Genomic DNA, 17,982 nt, shown 5'->3' with positions numbered 1-17,982 from the left:
ACTTCGGAAACCCACATGTTTGTTTCCAGTTTGTTTTTCAATTACCCTAAAGCATACGCTGTTTTTCAGTGGGCATACAGGGAAATATTTGAGCTATTTACTTAATTACTTAATGTGAGGTTGGCAGACAAAGTAAACATTTCACATTTTCTATTAATTTTACATTTTTGGGTGGGCTAATTGCTTAATATGAAGTTTACGTTTAAAATCACATGGTACTTATTTAAATCGCTAATTGATTTTATTCATTGTATTGACATTTTGTAAGTGCCCAAAAGTAGGCTCCATAACATTCCACTTTTCGGTGTGGTTCATTAAATTGCCATCGAATTTGCAGGCGGCGACACTTTAAAATGTGTAGTATAAATAGGTATTTACTTTTGAGAATAAAAACTTTATAAAATAAAATTTATTTGCTTGCCGAGAAAGTATTTATTAATAGTTTATAAAAATCAAAAAAAATATATTTAAGTTAATTGAAATAATAGGAAGTAAGTTTTATTGAACTTTGTAAATTTTATAATTTAAGTGACAAGCAGATCAAAATTTGTAGTTTGTAAAATGTTAACTGTGCAAGAAACTATGTTTTATATAATGACGTTATTTTTATAATATACAACTTGTTAAAATATAATTTATTACTGAAAGGGAACTCTAAGTGCCTGGGCATATTTCATGCTAAACTAATTGAATCTTTATCACAATTAAGCCAACTTTTTTAACGAAAGATACATTACATACTCATATAAAATGTTTCGAATGCTATCATTAATAAATTATTTAAATATTTAACTAGTAACGTTATCACTACCTTACTTAATAGTTTATTTGTACAATTTATTAACAAACGGGAACTCTCAATGCCTAGACAAAGGGTCCCACCAAGACAAATTTCAAAGAGAATATAAATTTTCAATGCAAATCCAGGCCTGGCATCCCACACCCCATGCAAACCCAGCCAGAACAAGTTGGGAATTACAATAGTAGCCAGAGCGAAAAGTGAACGCACACATAAGTATGCTTTACAAAAATGACAATTGTGGAAGTTTCTGCACTGAATATCCTTACGTCCTTGCTTCTTTAGTATAAATAACTCATTGAATAATTAAAAACGAATGCATTTATGAGGATATTTAACTTTAAATTTAAAAGGGTATAGTTATTTATAGGCCTTTTACAAGTAAGTGCTTCAAGTATAAATAACTCATTGAAAGTATAAAAACGAATGAGTTTATGAGCTTAACTCATTTAAAACTGAAATTTTTTAGTTGCTTATAAATTTAAAGTAAATTTCTAAAGAAATATACAGTTTCTTGAATACTTACACCAAATGCACTGAACCGTTTGCGTCGCGGATGCGTTTCCTGCTTGTTCAGAAAGACCTCGGACTTGGGTCTGGGCGGCTTCTTGGGACGCATGACCACATGCGAATGGTACTTCATCTCCTCGCGGATGTCCTCGTCCAGCAATTTGCTATCGGAGGACACGGAAAGCTGCCTCTGGACGCGATCGTGATGGTCGGTGCTGTCCGTGCTGCGCCAGTCTGTAAATAGTCGACGCAAAAAAAAAGCGGAAACGGCATACTTGAGTAACAGGCCAAAACAAAGTGAGCCAGAGGTAAAGACCCAAGTAAAAGGCTATAATGCAAAGGAAGAGCCGCTTAATGAGCAGTCGCCGAAGCAGCAGCAGCAGCAGCAGACCCACTTAAAAACCAAATTAGTGGCCTCGACAAGGACCTACAAGTGAGTAGCAAGTGGATGGCAGCTTGCTCAAAGCACTATTAATGTACACTCACTAAAAAAAGGCTATCTAAAACCAGCATTACAAAACTTTACTTAAGAAGCTGGCAGTCTTGAAAGGCTCTGAGAATTTTTGTGATGAAAAGAAACAAATCGGAAATCAGGTCTTATTTACTCTGCTCACTTTTGCAAATATTTTATTTCCTTTTAATGAATTATTGTGAGCCTTACAAAACTTTACTCAAGAAGCTGACACTCTTAAAAGGCATATTATATATAAATCAATTTTTTAAAATATGAGTCACATCCCGAATAAGAATTTTTATTTCCATTGAATGCATTTTTGTCAGCGTAAGAAAATAATTGCTGGATGGACTTCGCAATTCGCATTTCCCATTTCCTTAATGAGCACAAAAGGTGCACAAACGAAAAAGAAAAGGAAATGTCTGCAACAACTCATTATGCACATCATCAATATTAAATATAATGAAGGTTCAGAGATGCCGGCATCTTTGGCCAAAATAAATCGAGCTGCCGGACAACCTTGAAATTGACGCCCGAATGAATGGGAAAATCGGGCAGTGGAAAATGTGCCATGTTTGCCCCACACACACAGAGTTCGTTATAATAAAATGTTTCAAAAGCAACCGCGTAGCAGCAGCTGGCGAAAGTTGGTCTAGGACAAAGTTCGGTGGGAGGTGGAGCACGTGCACAGGTGTGCAAAATCCAGGTACAAAATCTGGGACTGGGTCACCTAGTAACCTGCTGATGATATTTCTTCATTCATTGACTTTGCGGGAGCTCCGGGGTTTTGGGTTCACCGCCCATCTGCGCTCACTGTTTGTTTGATTTTCTATTTGAGCACTAATTACATTTTAAATTATGTTTGCTTTTCCCCAGTTGCAGTTCGCAACGTAACCGTGACGGACATTTCCAAGGGGGTGGAAATGGTTGGAAAGGGGCGGAAAACTCAGGTGCAGCCGCATCTGTTTTCTCTTGAAATATTTATATCTATAACAAACTTGCAGCACAGCGCTGTAAATTGCTTTGCTTAAAGAGATTGCCTCTAAGGATTGAAACTTTTTTGCAAAAGACCCAAAGACACACTTAAACACTAACACTAAAATAATCTAATGCCGAATATATCCAGATATTCTCTCCATTTGTGAATTCGCAACATGTTTCCCATTCGACTTTACTGTTTCACTTTAGTCTTTTTTTGCCGTCTTTATCGCGCCTCCCGCCGTATCATAAAAAATTTAATATTCGCTCGCAAGATGTTCTTCTTCCGGCAAGAGTTTCCTTATTTCTGCAGAATGCTTGAAAAATTACTAACATAAAAATTAAAAATTCAACAGCAGCTGATTGTAGAAAAGAAAACTTTGAGCGGCCCGCAGAGAGCAATAGAGTGGGGTGGGGCTGGGTTGGGTTCGATTTTCCGGGCGCAAGGAAAAACTGACGAGCTGCCGCTGAAAGATGATCCAAAGCCCCGGCACGGAAAGAAAAATGGTTTTCTTTAAACAGCTAAAAGAAATTTGCTGTATTTGAAGAACTATTATTATTTATTTAATAGTAGCCTTCTTGAAAAATACTCTTATATTACTAAGCAAAATGAAAGAATTCGGAATATATTTTGGGCTGCACTATTACGCATTTTACTAGCGAGAATATTTGTCAAAGGCCACTGGATTTCATTTTATTATTTTAAATGTACCTACAAATAAAAATGAAATGAATTTAGGAATATTTTGGCCTGCACTATTATGAATTTAGATAAATAAAATATTTCCTAAAAGCCAAATTGATTTTAATTTATTTATTGGTATAATCTAGAAATAAAAATAAAATTAATTCAGGAATATTTTGGGCTGCATTATTACAAATCTTTGGAAATTATTGGATCCTAGCAAGATAAGTTTTGAAACTTAAAAATATCATTCTTACAATTTTAACAAGATTAACTATTTGATCAAACTATCATACTCTGAGTTTTGTTTTCAGTGCCTCATAGAGGGATACACATCCTTAGCTCCGTATCCTCTGTATACTGACAGCGATTAAATGCGCAATATGTGCCATAAATGAGCCAAATAAAAGAAAAACTTCAATAAAACAGAATATATATTTCAAAATGTTCTTCTTTTTAGTCCTCCATATTCTCTTGTCTAGTCGTTGGAGTGGAATGGTATTTGGCTTTGTATCCTTATATTTTGTCCTGGCAAATCAGCGAAGGAAAAACAACGAAACGATGGCAGGCAAGCATTTGATTTGCAAAATTGACTGAGCATTGGAAAAGTGCCTGCTAAATTGGAAAATGAGAGCGAACTCAAAGGAGAAAGGGCAGGATATCCGCTCGGATCGCTTCCTTGGAAAGTGCTTAAATTGAATTGCTGATGTGTGCGAGTGCCAAGAGCAGCCAGCAAATGCCAGCCAGCAGATATAGCTATTTGGCAACGATAATTGGATACGAGAGTGGCAATGCGAAAGTTGCCATTTTTGGCATAGATACTTTTGGGGTCATCAAAACGATTATTATTATTTCCATTATTATGGCTGGATATGGATATCGATTGGGATGTAAAAGCGAATTAGGGCAAAAAATGAGCTAAAGAGCTTTAAAGGTTTTACTATCGAATGCAGGATTTCTTGGCATGGCCATTTTTGGCGCAAAAACTCAGTCTATGTGTCTAAAAACGTTATAAGTATAGCTGTAAAAAAATATTTGTATCTTTAAAAATTCTTCCCTAAACATTTTGAAAAAGTTGAAATTGTTGGAATAAAACTCATTTGCTTAGACACCTAGAATGCGTTAATTTACCTTAAGGAATAATTGTAAGCAAATGTTTGTTTATCCTTTTATCCTCAAAATAAAAATAACAATAATATTTCGTATATTTCCCCAAGACATTTTTAGAATTGTAATGTTTTGGGGGTAAAACTCATTTGTTTTCCTTATCTGTACCTGACCCACTTTGGTCTTATGTTTTATCTACCTGCGGCTCCCTTAGTTACCTTTCGCCACACCCCATAAAGTTATTTAGTATTCCATTCTCTCCACTCAACTCTTTTTATCGCCTTCGCTTGCTGCTCTTCCCCTATATAGTATTATATTTCCTCCTTCAACGCCTTCGTATAAAGTTTTATTGCATTTCCCTTACACATACTATATTTTGCCACAAAAAAAAATATATAAATGTGAAAAATCTGTGACGCGAAAATCTTGAAATGCAAACAGAAATCAGTACAGGAAGCTGTCGCCAAAAAAAAAAGGAGGAAGAGGAACTAAAATGAAAGAAGATAAGCTGAGGGAAATTCGCTTGTAAAATGAAAACAATGAAAATTATGCAAGCGCATCAAGAGAAGCACTTCCAAAAAAAAAAGATAAAAATAGCACGGGGGATTTTCAGGGGGTTTTTTCAGGGGGCTAGAGGATGTCCGCGGAGGCTGTCGCTGATGTCTGGTATTTTCAACCCCCCACTCCCACTTCCCACCCCCTCGCAACTCGTCCTTCGACCAGGGTCTCTTGTTGATATAGTTATGCAAATGCTATGCAAGGATGTCACGTCCTCCCGCTGACTTAAAGCCATGCACACATGGGAAAAATATAAAAAGAGTGTGCCAGGGGAGTGGGGAGCTTTTCCTCGACCCCCACTTTTTGGTACACTGAAACAAAGCGTAGCCACCGTTAAAACTAGTACAAGAAATCCAAAATGGATCCCGATTTAATCCTTAACAACATTTGGTATAAAAGCTCTTCTTTCTATATATTTGATCTGTCACGAGCATACAATTGTAATCTTTTAGTTATGTAAATATATTTTTTCGTGGAAGAAGAATGTTTAACAAATTATATAAAAGCTGGAAAAGGCAATTTGTCTGAAAACTTTTCAGTTTTTTTAAATCTTGCCCCTATGTTTTTTAAAAACATTTTCATTATGCATGCTATTATTTTACCTCTCATTGTTTTTTTTATTTATGTTGTTATTTAGAAAGCTCTTAGTTATACAAATATCTTTGTATTTTAAAATGCTTTTAAAGGTCTTTTTTTTAACAATATGTCAAAGTAATTTAAATACCTTGAACCTATAAATATTTTCAAATGTTGCTTTAAAGTAAAAGGCTAACTAATTAAACTAGCAAAACGAAAAATATTTAATATTTCCTCTTGTTTGAAAATACCTTTAGCCCAAAATGAAGTAATAAAAATGTTTCGAGTGTCCCTTATTTGTTCAGTATGTGTGTGCTCTCAGTCTGCGGCCCCATCCGCTGTTGTCCTTTTGCATTATTGCATATTATTGTAATTTCTGTTTACTATTTGTTTTTGGCTTTGCAACAATATTTATGTCTCCCGGGGAATGGAATGAAATGTCTGGAGGCTGCAAAAATGTCATAAAAAATCACAGCGGCTTGTTGCATAATGCTGAGTGGGTCAGCCGCCAGCAGCCACGCCCCTTTAGGCCACAGCCCAGAGTAGTGTGCCATGAAAAAACATAAAAAATGTGCACATAAAAGTTTTTACTTTTCATTTGCATAAGGATGAGAGTTGGGGGATCCCCCTCGTCTCTTTTTTTATGCATGTGTGACTGTATATATATATTGTTATTCATATGCGCGTGTCGAGCATTTGCGTAAAAATTTAATAAAGCGACACTCGAAACTCGACACTTCCGCTTCGCTTTTCGCTCACTTCCGTTTCCCAGTCCTCTTTTTTTCGGGGGTTTTCACCAAATTTACAGGGCTGCCTTGGCCAGGAAATGACATTTTGATAAGAGCGATGGCAACTCTGGTTGGCCATCGACAACGAGTTTCGAATTGCCCAAAAATAAAGGAGTCCAAAATTGTTTTTCCCCCGTATTTTTCCTCAGAAAAGGACGTATCTATGGGGTTTTATCTGGCGACATCTCAGCAGCCCCCCAATTTTTTGGCCCACCCACATTCGCTGTTTATGTTTGTGATTTATTATTCAAGCAAGAAATTAAATTTTCTCTTTTTACTGCAGTCCAGCATCGATCTCATCCTTTTTCGCCCCATTCTACCAACTGTCTGCATGTTTTGGCATCGCTATGGAAATCCCCCCTTAACCCCCTGTTGCCGTTGCTTTTTCCGTTTAGTGCCTAAAATTTATTGTGTTGTTGTAGAATTCAATTACAATACAGACAACGAAGACCAAAAAGCGGTGGCGGAGAGACAAAAATCGACTTGAAATTGGGGGAGTTTTGTGGACTCTTCTGGAGTGGAAGGCTATGCAATGTTGCATCCTCAAATGTTTGCTTTCCATTTCCGAAGACCCCGAATCATAAACCCAGTTTGAAATGCCTGATTAAAGTGAAATTCAATTGCTGCTGGAGCCAAAAACTTCAATGTCTTTTTGATATTTCTGGGAAATTTCATGTACAATCTTTGAATAGGGGCTTATGCAAATTTGTTTTCTTTTTCCAAGCCCCTTTTATAAACTTTGTTAGAAAAGCTTGGTTTAAGTAAAATTGAATTGGTACTTAATCTCTTTCAAGGCTTTATGGAAATGCTAATAAACTATAATTTTTTAAGTTACAATTCAAAGATTTTTTAATGGTTAAAGTCCTAATTGTTGAAACATATCTATTAACACTGCTCTTTAAAATCAGTTTTATTTGTTTCAAAGCATATATTTTCTTGTGCATTTTAAGAGTACGAGAGAAATATTGAATACATAAATCATTTCTCTTTTATATTAATACTTTCTTTGTTATTCTGTTTATCTGTTTAAATTGTCAATAAAATGTTAAGCAGTCTGCCAAACGCTCCTGCTCCCGAAATAACCACTTGGTCTTTGGGAAACTTCATATTTTAATGGCCACCCCCTTGTTTAGTATGCAAGATTTATAGTCGGCCAGAATTCAATTACGGCGAGAGATGGCATCCATTTTGGGGCCGTTTCCAGACTGCATCCTTGAATCGGATCCCTGAATCCTTCGCTAAGCCAATGGGCTTGTGCAAATGTCTCAATATGACAATGGTGGCCCGCTGCGTTTTGTCATTACTTTTGGCTGTCGCTTGCACTCGTCTTTTTTTCCCCCGCCTCACTTTTCCACATTTATTGACAAAAGGATACGGAACCAACAACAAGCTGACTGCTTGACATCTATTTTAATGACATTCTGAAAGCTTTGCCGGATAAAATATGGCAATTTAAATTGCTGTCCGAAGAAAACTATTAAAAGTCTGGGATATTTCCGGTGCAAGGAGTTGTGACAAACGGGTTAAAATGATTTAAAAGACATGCTGTGCGCAAATAAGAGTATTTAAAGTATCAAATTCAGCAAGGTAGGAATAATAATAATAATAAAAAGCGTTTTACCTTGTGGTTTGTTATTATCATTTTTCGCAGACTCTTGTGCTAAAAATAAACGAAATAGAAAGAAATGGGGGGAAAATATTAAATTAAAAAAGTGTTTCATTCAAGCAAGCAGCAAAAAGTGTATGAAACTATATGTAAACAAGGTAAACAAGTATTAAAGTGCAAGGACAAAAAGCGGTTAAAAGTGCATTTCATATAAATTTATGGCTTAGCCCAGTTAAGCTCTGTTTTTAACCGAGAAAAATCCACTTGGTCACGAAGTTTATCAAAAAATGTTTCAGGTTTTATGATTTACAATCAATTAAGTGTGTTGGGTTACGATGTTTACGACCAGGGGTTTTCGCCCTCTGAACTTTGTTGACAAATAAAAGCATAAATCGCGCGTAATAATTGGCCGAAAACAGGAAAAGCCAAGCCGGCGAAAGGAAAGCACATTTAATGGCTTATACACAAGCGCATTGGACATGGTCAGGAAAAGCGGACAATAAAAGCCAAACAAAACAAGGAAAGTAAGCGAAGGAGCACATAAAAGTCGTTAAAAGATTTACTCTATTACTGGTATATGCACTGTAAAAAACTACCTAAAGGAAGCGTATTAAAATAAATTGTTTATATATTTTAAAGCTTAAAGTATATGTCATTAAAGAATATAAAATATATTTTATTTTACTTTTCTATTATATTATATAAAAATAGATTTTTAAATCTTGATATTTTACACATTTATCTTCTAAGTGTTTAACCTTTTTATATGTATTTATCCTTCTTTTCGCACTCTTCTTTCTGTGGGATAACTTTCCTCGTATATTTTCGATTTATATTGAATAAGGAATTGACATTTGATTAGAGATTTCGGTTTTTCTTCTGGGACTTGTTCTAGTTTTTGGGCGTGAGCTCGTGTCTGGGATTTAAGCTTCAGTCCCTAGCGTTCATCACTTCCAATTACACTCTTATTTATTGCCGAGCAAAAAGTGCAGAAAAATGGTGAAGCATCAGCAAATAGATTTGTGCGTGTGGATTAGCAATGGGTATTTTATGTCCGGTGGTTCGAGGATTTTCCAGGCTCCTGTTGTCACTTGAGGGTGTATTTAATTACTCAAACCCGATCGAAAAACAATCGATTTCGGGTGCAAAAACATTTTCCAATTAAGCAGAAGAAAGGAAAAACCCAAGAATGGCCAACGAACACGTACAAACAATTTTCAAAACGTGGCAAATTATTAATTGCTGACACCCGAAGTCCTTTATTTTTTGCCATGCTTGAATTAATTACTCACTCCAACATTTAGTAACTCTATTAGTGTACATGCTTGGGAACAGATTCAACACTTGAAACCAATTTTTGGACAGAGAGATTGCCACATCAATGGGTAAATCCCTCACAAAAGGCTCAAGACTTCAGCAACAGAAATCGACCACTTTGATGTTTTGTAATTAAGGCGAACAAATTCTTCCTCGTTCGAACTTTTCCCCTTTTCCGCAATTTCCACACGCCACATCCTGGCGAGACAGCCAGACAAACACACACAAAAGTGTGTGTATTACTTAACAAATTACATACAAATTACTTTACTCCGTTTCTCTTCATGGGGATGAATGAGAATTTCCCGATTCGCAAACAAAGTAAGTGGAAATCGCTAAGCGCTTATAGGAAATGCAAGACAGTGATGTGTGCACTCATAATTAATTTCACGAAATAAAATCATTGTTAACGTTTGACGTATAAGGTATCCCAGTTTAGCTTTAATTAGGACATTATTTTAAGAGATATTGACATTTCTCTCAAAATCGTTATTTTTTTGGTTTTATAATTAGTTTCTGCTAAATCATTTTTATTCTCAACTTGTTTTTTATGTAACTATAATATAATGTTGTCCTGACAAAAATTTCTTAGTGATGAAAATAATGTCTTATAACACAAAACCACTGATATTTCCACACTGAATGTTATTCAAAATAAAATCACGAAGCCATCCCTTTTATATGCTATATCGCTTCGTATTGCCGCCTGTCATGTCAAAATGTTTACTTTTGTTTCTTTGGTAGGAGAGGCCCCTCAACTTATTCTTCCTTCACTCTTAGACATTTGTTTGTAATTCGCAAACAAAAACAAAAAACAATTGGCGGCTCATCATTCATCATGTCATGAGTTTTTTTGGGGGGAGTGGAAGGAAAACATATGACAGCATATTTGTCTGAGAAAAGGCAACCCTTTTACTTCTACGCAGACATTTAAATTGGCTAGGGAAAAGCGCTGGGAAAAATCTGAAGGCACCCAAAATGCCACGCAAAACTGACGTTGATGGTAATTAAAAGCGAGTGGTTTTCTTTTCTAAAAGGGTTGAGTGGCGCCGGCAGTGTTGGCATGAAATGAAATTACTAACGGAAAATTAGCGGCATGGCGCACATGGCGTATGCTTAATTTCCTGCCTTTCTCTTTGTCCCGGTTTTTTGTGTCCTGGCAAAAAGCGTGCAAGAGAGCGCTGGAAATTATGCTCATCATTGTGACACAATTAACGGGGCGGCAAAAGCGGTAAAAGCTGCACAAGCGACTTGCAACTTAACCCTAACGGATGTCGACGCGTCGTCCTGCGGTTTGGTGGCAACTCTGGACAGGTGCACTGAGAGAAAATTAGTTTAAAAGCTTACTAAGAGATGCCTATCTTCAGATCAGTTGAGTATGGTTTCCAAGAACATAATTATAGCTATTTATAAATTTTTTTTAGATTTTGGAGAGAAAACTAAACATTTATTTAACAACGCATCCCTTAATTATAATCTCAGTAAATTTTTAGCGTTATTTTGCAGTGCATAAACAGTAGACAAGGGAGACCATGATATTCTGGGCCAGGCCACTGCGCACACACACTGCAATTTTGCCATTTTTCTATGAAAGTCATTTCATGCATGCGGAATTAGTTTATGTGCGCAATTTCAAAAGAAGTGCCACAACGAGGAAAATGGGAAGTGGAAGTGGAAAAATTTCACACTGAACGCTGGATATTATTCAACATTGTTGCTGGGTGTTGAGTTGTTGGCCCAAAAGAAATGGCTACCAGGAAGTGAAAATGCCTTATAAATACTTTGGGGTTTTGCAGGCGGACGGCTCCAAACTAGTAATTTTTAAATTAAACAGCCCAAGCCAATCTATTTCTACCCGTAAGCCAGATTAATTCCAGCCAACTTCCCGTCGACCAATCCTCTCAATTGAATTGATTTGTCACAAATGCTCCAGCAGAGAAGATTTACAACCTCAATTTGTCGTCTATTTACTGGCTATTTTTGCACAAGCTCCTAAGACGTATCGGAAATTGCACAATAGAAGTAAAATGAATTGATTTCTAATGCGATTCTCTTGCCACACTCGTGTCGTTTTTTTTCTTTTTTTTTTGCCCAGGTTAAAGGAAAAGGTGAAAAGTTTCGAGATTGCAACAGGAATCCAATTTATTTGCAGTTGCACAGCAGTTCTCCCCTCTCCTTTTGTTGAAGCAAATATTAATAAGCAATAAAATGGATTTCTCTTTTCACTTCGTCGTGGAGATAAAAGATTTATCAATAATATTTTTACAACCGCTCATAAAAAAATTAAGGGCCATGAAGAGGGATGCTTGAGTAATTGAAACTGCGCTGGCTGGCTTTCGTTTTAATTAACTTCAAAAGGTTTGCTCGATAAACAAGGCCCGAGGCGATGTATTCGTATATAGTGGCAACGGTCCCTTGCCATCTGATTTTCATCCCAGTTATTGGCCACTGATTTGCGGGAACTGCAAACAAAAGGCGGTGGGTGTGGCCACTGCAATATATCATCCGTTGTTTGTCATTCCAGGCAGACAACAACAAAAAAGGGAAAAAAGATATTTACGCAAGTGCACAATGCTCCCGTTGGAGTCTCGTCATATATGAAAACGCCGCATTGTTTGCCCGCTGCGAATCGCTCAGGAAAATAGCAAAAATAGAGCAGAACCGCTGGCCAATAACACACCGAGCTATTGAGCGGATTGGGATTGAGGTTTCCACAAAGGACAAAACACACGTAGACAATTTTAGCCGGCAAAGCGGGGAAATTCAAAAGAGATGTTTGGTCAGTAAATAGGCCTCGGTTTTGGTTGTGCAGACAATACTCTAGGGAATGAAGTGGTACTGATTGATCTAGAAATTACTATACTAGACAGAAGGAAGCCATGAAATACCCTTTAGTCTAAGCAAGGTATTGGTGGTAATTCAATAACCTAAACATTAAAAATTCACACAATGGCTAATACTTAATGTTTCTCAACTAACTCTTGATTTCAAATAAATAAAAACATACATTTAAAATTGAATGTATGTTCTACGTATTAAACAAATAAGGGTAAGCTGAATTTATATAATTATAATAATAATAAGTCTTAATATTATAAAATCATAAATTAAAGATTCATCATCGGCTACTCTTAGTATTATTAAATTAAATATTTAATTACCTAATAATTGTTAGTTATATTTATATCTATGTAAAGGAGTAACGAAAATGTTTAAATAATCTCTAATAATAATATCTATAATATTGTAGTTGTCTAAAACCTGTAAAACACAAATCATAAAATATGCAAGTGTACGCAAATTAACTAATCGACGATTAATGGATTCATTAATGCAGAAATACAGATACTCTGTGGGATTGCCCACTGCAATTGTTCAACAGCTATTCCTATTCCAAAACTGAATCATTCAGTGAATGGCTCTACCCTCTGCAAGCCTCGAATCCCTTTCCGTTGGTCTTTGCTCTGCGAAATGTAAACGACAATCAACTTGAAATGCAGCCCTCCAAAAACGTAATGGGAATAATTTGCAGCAATTTCATTCACATAGGTACAAACGCACTCACACTCGCACACATTCGCAGTCACGTAAATGACAATCAAAATTTGAAGTGGTCTGTGTGGCAGGAAGGAAACGGAAAGGCCGGCTGACCAAATGAAATGCGTAGGCCATAGGTAAGCCATTGGGGATAAGACCATAGTCCGACGATGGCTACGGCCATATAGCCATGACTTCAGGGGCAGGAGCACGGCGATGCCCCAAGGCTGTCACAGTCAACACACATAGCACGCATAACACACATATCTGACGTTATCTGTTCCGAAGGCCAGGACAGGCATATGACGAGTCTGGAGGAAAAGCAGGAGGATGGGTTTACCAACGAACAGAAGGACGTACTGGAAAAATAAGTTATTAAAAGCGTATATTAGAAATCAGCAGTGAAGTTCGAGTATCCTTCTAGTTATTTTCGACCATTCTGAAATGATAACTTAGCTAGTAGTCTTAAGTTTTCCGAAGAACTTTTAAAAAAATTCATGACAAGGTGTGCCAAAAACTTAATGAAGCCTTGATTTAATTTAATCAAGTGGAAAATAGATTTAAAGTTGGAATTTATTAGAAATCTACAGAAGAGAGTGATTTTCAACTTTTTAGTTTTAGTTTTTAGAAAAATGTTCATCGGAGTTTAACATCTTAGTTTCATTTAAAAAAATTAAATTATTATAATAATTATATAATATTTCAGCTCTTTGTATAAATTTTTATAATATTAACCTTAAAACTTAAAAAATTATAAATTACCTAAAGTTTCATTATATGATATGTTTTCCTATTAAGACAAATCTAAATAGATATCTTGTTTCAATAGAAAAGGAAGATAATGTTAGACTTATAACAACCTGTAAATATTTAATAAATGTCCTATTGAAATTTTTTAGCTATTCTACGTTACAGCACATTCTAAAAATATTAACATTATTAAACACAAGGAGATGTAAATGTAAAACACAAGTTTTATCGGATTTTATTATTTTTTTAATTTTTATTTTTTATACCCTATATTTCTCTCACTGCAAGGATATAGAAGTGGAGTGTCGGCCGGCTTTTCCCTGAGGACCAATACCCAAATGTATGGGAATGCGAGCCTGCAAATGTGTTTGTAGGCGTATCTATGCGGACAACCACATTTGCAAGTTGCCTTTGCGGCTGTGTCTCTGTGTGTGTGTTTCAAGGATATCAGTTGGCACACGCAGACGGGACAACCTTTAGTTACAATTACCATAGCCCAAAGTACCACCCCCCAAAAAGCATCCTTCCCCCAACCAATCACTTTGTCATATTATGAATCCTAATTCTCCTCTTTGGGTTTCTGCTTTTGGGGCTCATGACCCGAGGTCCTTGGATGACGTTATGGATACTTCAGCTGTCAGTCGAATTACGCGCTGATTGCAACAGAAATGCCCTCAAGCTATCCCAATTCTCATCCTCTTAATCAAAAGAGACACAAAGAAAAAATTAGGTAACTATTCCAATGGTATCAATATTTTATAAAAAATGTTCATTATAAACTCTTTAAAATAAAATAAATACAAAAATATTATTAACTTAAATAATAATTTTTTAATTTATTTTAACGTGATAATCTCTTTTTAATTTCTCAATATTTCAACAGAACATAACTATTTTCGGATATAAACCATTTAGTAAGCTTTATGCCTAAATAGACAACCTATTTCATAGACAATTTCTCCCTGTGCATCTAGATCACATTAACAACTTAAAGAAGTAAAACCTTTTAAGGCTCTGTTGTCCACTTTTTGTTGTTTGTTCGTCCCATTATTGTTTTTATTATATCCAGCGATGTTGGGCCAAGGAATTTATAATGACAAGCGAGAATTTTAATATTGTGCCACTTTCTTGGACCAGGGGGCGTGGCACTGCCCATGGGGCATTGTTAGCCACAGCAAGATGTAATAAAATAGAAAAGCTCATCAAACCGTCGGGGGTTATGGCTGGGCAACTACTATTAAAAAGTTTTCCAGCACATTTTTGAGAAACGCCCTTCGGTTAAGGAATAATAAAGACGAAAAAAAGAGAAATAAAAAAGGATGTACTCTGTGCCATAATGAGCTTAGTATGCATAAAGCGGTGAATTGTCAAAAGATATTTTCTGGACAATTTTCTTTTTCGTCATACAAACGGAAAGGGGGGTTTTCTTCTCTTTTTTTTTTGGTATAAGGAGTAGGACAATAGTGAAAATTGCCAGTGGTAAGCCAAAAGTTGGAGGGGCGTGGCTCGACTTTAGATTGTTATAAAGCTTTTCTTTGCTTAGTTGGGCAGACCAAGTTTTCAAAGAAAATTGATTGCATTACTTACGGGGGTGTCCGAAATTTGGGCGGTAGCTTTTTTAGGAAACGCTGTTGGGTACAACATTAATACACAAGAATAGTGTTTCACTCAAATGCAACTTTGTATTATTGAATTGGAATTTTTTTCAAAAGAAATTACATACTAATTAAAGAAATTTCCTATTCTGACTTTGATTAGAACCAATTTAACTTAATGTATATCTCAAATTTAAGCATAACTCAAGTTGACATCCCCATCCTGCAGCATCATTATTAAGCGAGCGGCCAACACCTTAATTAAACAATTGGGCAGCAAAAAATAACAATATACACAAATTTCTATTGGTATTATTGAAATGGAATTCTTTTCAAAAGAAATCCCATCCTACTTTTAGAAATTTAATAGTCTTATTTTGATTAGATCATTCTAATTCTCAATTTTAATCTTGTTTTGATCTAAATTATCTCTATGCACATCCCAAAGTTAAGCATAAATCAAGTTGGCAGCCCCATCCCCAGCTAATGAACTCGCTTTTTGGCTCAAAGAGTTGTTATACTTGTGCATTTGCCACAGTTATCCACTATGGCAGCCCTTTTAAACAAGCCAATTAGCAAACTTTTCATTTATCAGAGCTAAAAAAAAGCCTTTGGCCTTTTGATAAGCTCACACTCATTTTTTTAGACCATTTCTGCCACGCTTTGGCTTCAGACGTCATGCAAATGCTGCGTAGTGGCTGGAAAAACACTTGAAAAAAAGGGAAGAGAAGAAAATCAAACGAAGAGAAGAACGCGGACCGCAAATTTTCCATGTCATTGCATAAGCCGCTTCATTAGCCCAACCAAAAAACGAGCGAAAACCACCGAAAAAAATTGTCTCACGCAGAATGACATCAAACAAAAATAAGAAACCAAAGGAAAACCAAGAAAATTTTCCAACCGAAAAGCAAAAAACAAAAAAAATATCTAAATCATTAAAACATAGAATGGTTTTGGGGAAATGCGGCGGAAAAAAAAAGGCAGCGAAGGCGACATGTTTTTGCTTCGTTAATAAACTGCAACGATTCTGACAGGAGGTGGAGGTTATGACCTCAAAAGGGGTGAGTGGGTGGTGGCTTTTATGGAAGCCACAAGAAAGACGCTGCCGAAACCGCAAGGCGTTGGCTGAATTCCGGTTGCGGCTGCCAGTTAGAATTTTAAAATGAACCGCAAGAAAGACTCTTTAATAGATGTGAAAGGTATAAAAAACCAGACCGAAAATTGTCAAAAGGGTTGTTAGCAAAAAGCAACACCACCACGTACACCAAACAAAGTGAAACAAAAAGATTTACTTTAAGTATTTTGCCAATAAATTTAAATCACAGACAGTGGCCCAAGGAGCGAAAAAAAGGGGAAATTGGGGACCAAGGAAGCGGCATTAAAAACAAACAAACGCACAGGATCCAGCGAGTCAAAGTACAAAATAAAAATAAACAATAGCTCAAAGGAGTAGGGATGGCAGAAGAAAAAGCGCGTCAGAAGCCAAATAAAGCGTTAAAAGGATTTATGTGCAAGTTGAGTAGAGTTTATATAAGGTCCTTCTTCGTCTTTCACCCCATAAAAGTAGCTTACAGGTGGAATTACGCGCCTTAAAAAAAAAAACCTTCCCACACTTTATCATTGAACTCAAAGCCTCTTCGGATTTTGCCTTGGCAATTAAATTTATTCCTTTATATTTATGCTTCACGCATAATTGTAAAACATGATTTACCATCATTGTCGGGGTTGTTTTTAAACAGTTTTATGGGAATTCTTTTTCGCCAATATGTTTTTCGCCATTTTACACAGCCATGTTGGCATAATTTGCGCATATGAACAATAATCTTTTGCGAAAGCGTTGAACATAAATTGTTCATATCCTCAGCTTTTCCCCCTCTAATGGCTAACAGTGTTTTTGTTGTTGTTTTTTGCTGAAGATAACTTATAAATCATGTAATCAGAACAGCAAAAAAAATGGGAACAGCATGAAAAACTGAAATTGCTTTCTGCTGATAGGAAAAGGGGCTGGAAAAATTACGGGGGAATGTTGTGGATGTTCGTTGCTAACTGTGTGGAATTTCTCTGCTGGCTTTCACAACTCTGTAATTTATTGTGCGTTATATAACTTTATGATTGCGTGGGCAGAGGGTGGCTTAAAAAAAAAACTCCCTCAGAACTGATTTCGAAAGATAAGGGAATTAAAAAGTTTGCATCAATAGTTCTGTGAGCTGTGACAAAATAGTTTGATTTTTGTTTTGTAAGAAAAAACTTATTGAAGTTAAGACAACTTGGTTTTTAAATAAATAATTTAATTACTAAATACTACCAAGCAGCTTCTAGTTAAATTGATCCACTTTAAACCCTGATAAAATCGCTTAAAATTGTTCTCCAACTAAGCAAATACCTGGCAACTATAAATATTCGTGTCATGACATTGCGTAAACACTCTTCCATTCCTTTTGCCATCCCTAAATGCATTTCCCTTTCACAGAAATAGTTTAACGACTTTGTATTACAATAATCTAGGCACCATAACAACAAACCCGATGGAATTGAATGTCAAAAGGCAATAACTTGGAGGAAAAACAGAAAACTGGTGAGACAAATGCCCTTGCAATAGCAGCGAAACAACAATAATGGCATTGAGTTTAAAACCCGGGAAAGATATATGGAGCATGTACAAGTTCCATTTGGTTATGAATAATTCCCTTGTTGGTGTGCACTTGCTTGTTAATATTTCCAT

At 36.0% G+C, this 17,982-nt stretch overlaps 1 protein-coding gene and 1 non-coding gene across 8 annotated transcripts in view; both read right to left on the bottom strand.

Moving 5' to 3' along the window:
• Positions 1-17,982, bottom strand: part of LOC128258943 (cyclin-dependent kinase 14) — a 109,488-nt gene that overhangs the window by 12,932 nt on the left and 78,574 nt on the right. For 5 of the 7 annotated variants that reach the window (XM_052990985.1, XM_052990983.1, XM_052990984.1 and 2 more), the window contains 2 exons: positions 8,077-8,115; positions 1,326-1,543 (listed from right to left, as the gene is read on the bottom strand). In XM_052990985.1, coding sequence (XP_052846945.1) covers positions 1,326-1,543; positions 8,077-8,115 — 257 coding nt within the window. The remainder of the gene's footprint in view (positions 1-1,325; positions 1,544-8,076; positions 8,116-17,982) is intronic. The other 2 variants (XM_052990986.1, XM_052990989.1) reach the window with 1 other exon arrangement.
• LOC128259623 (U7 small nuclear RNA) lies at positions 848-912 on the bottom strand. The gene has a single exon (XR_008268074.1). It is a non-coding gene; the product is annotated as a U7 small nuclear RNA (small nuclear RNA).

The sequence above is a fragment of the Drosophila gunungcola genome, assembly GCF_025200985.1.
Source record: "Drosophila gunungcola strain Sukarami chromosome 3L unlocalized genomic scaffold, Dgunungcola_SK_2 000005F, whole genome shotgun sequence".
Taxonomy (NCBI): Eukaryota; Metazoa; Arthropoda; class Insecta; order Diptera; family Drosophilidae; genus Drosophila; species Drosophila gunungcola.
Note: the sequence above shows the minus strand (reverse complement) of the source record. Positions and strands in the feature narration are given on the sequence as shown.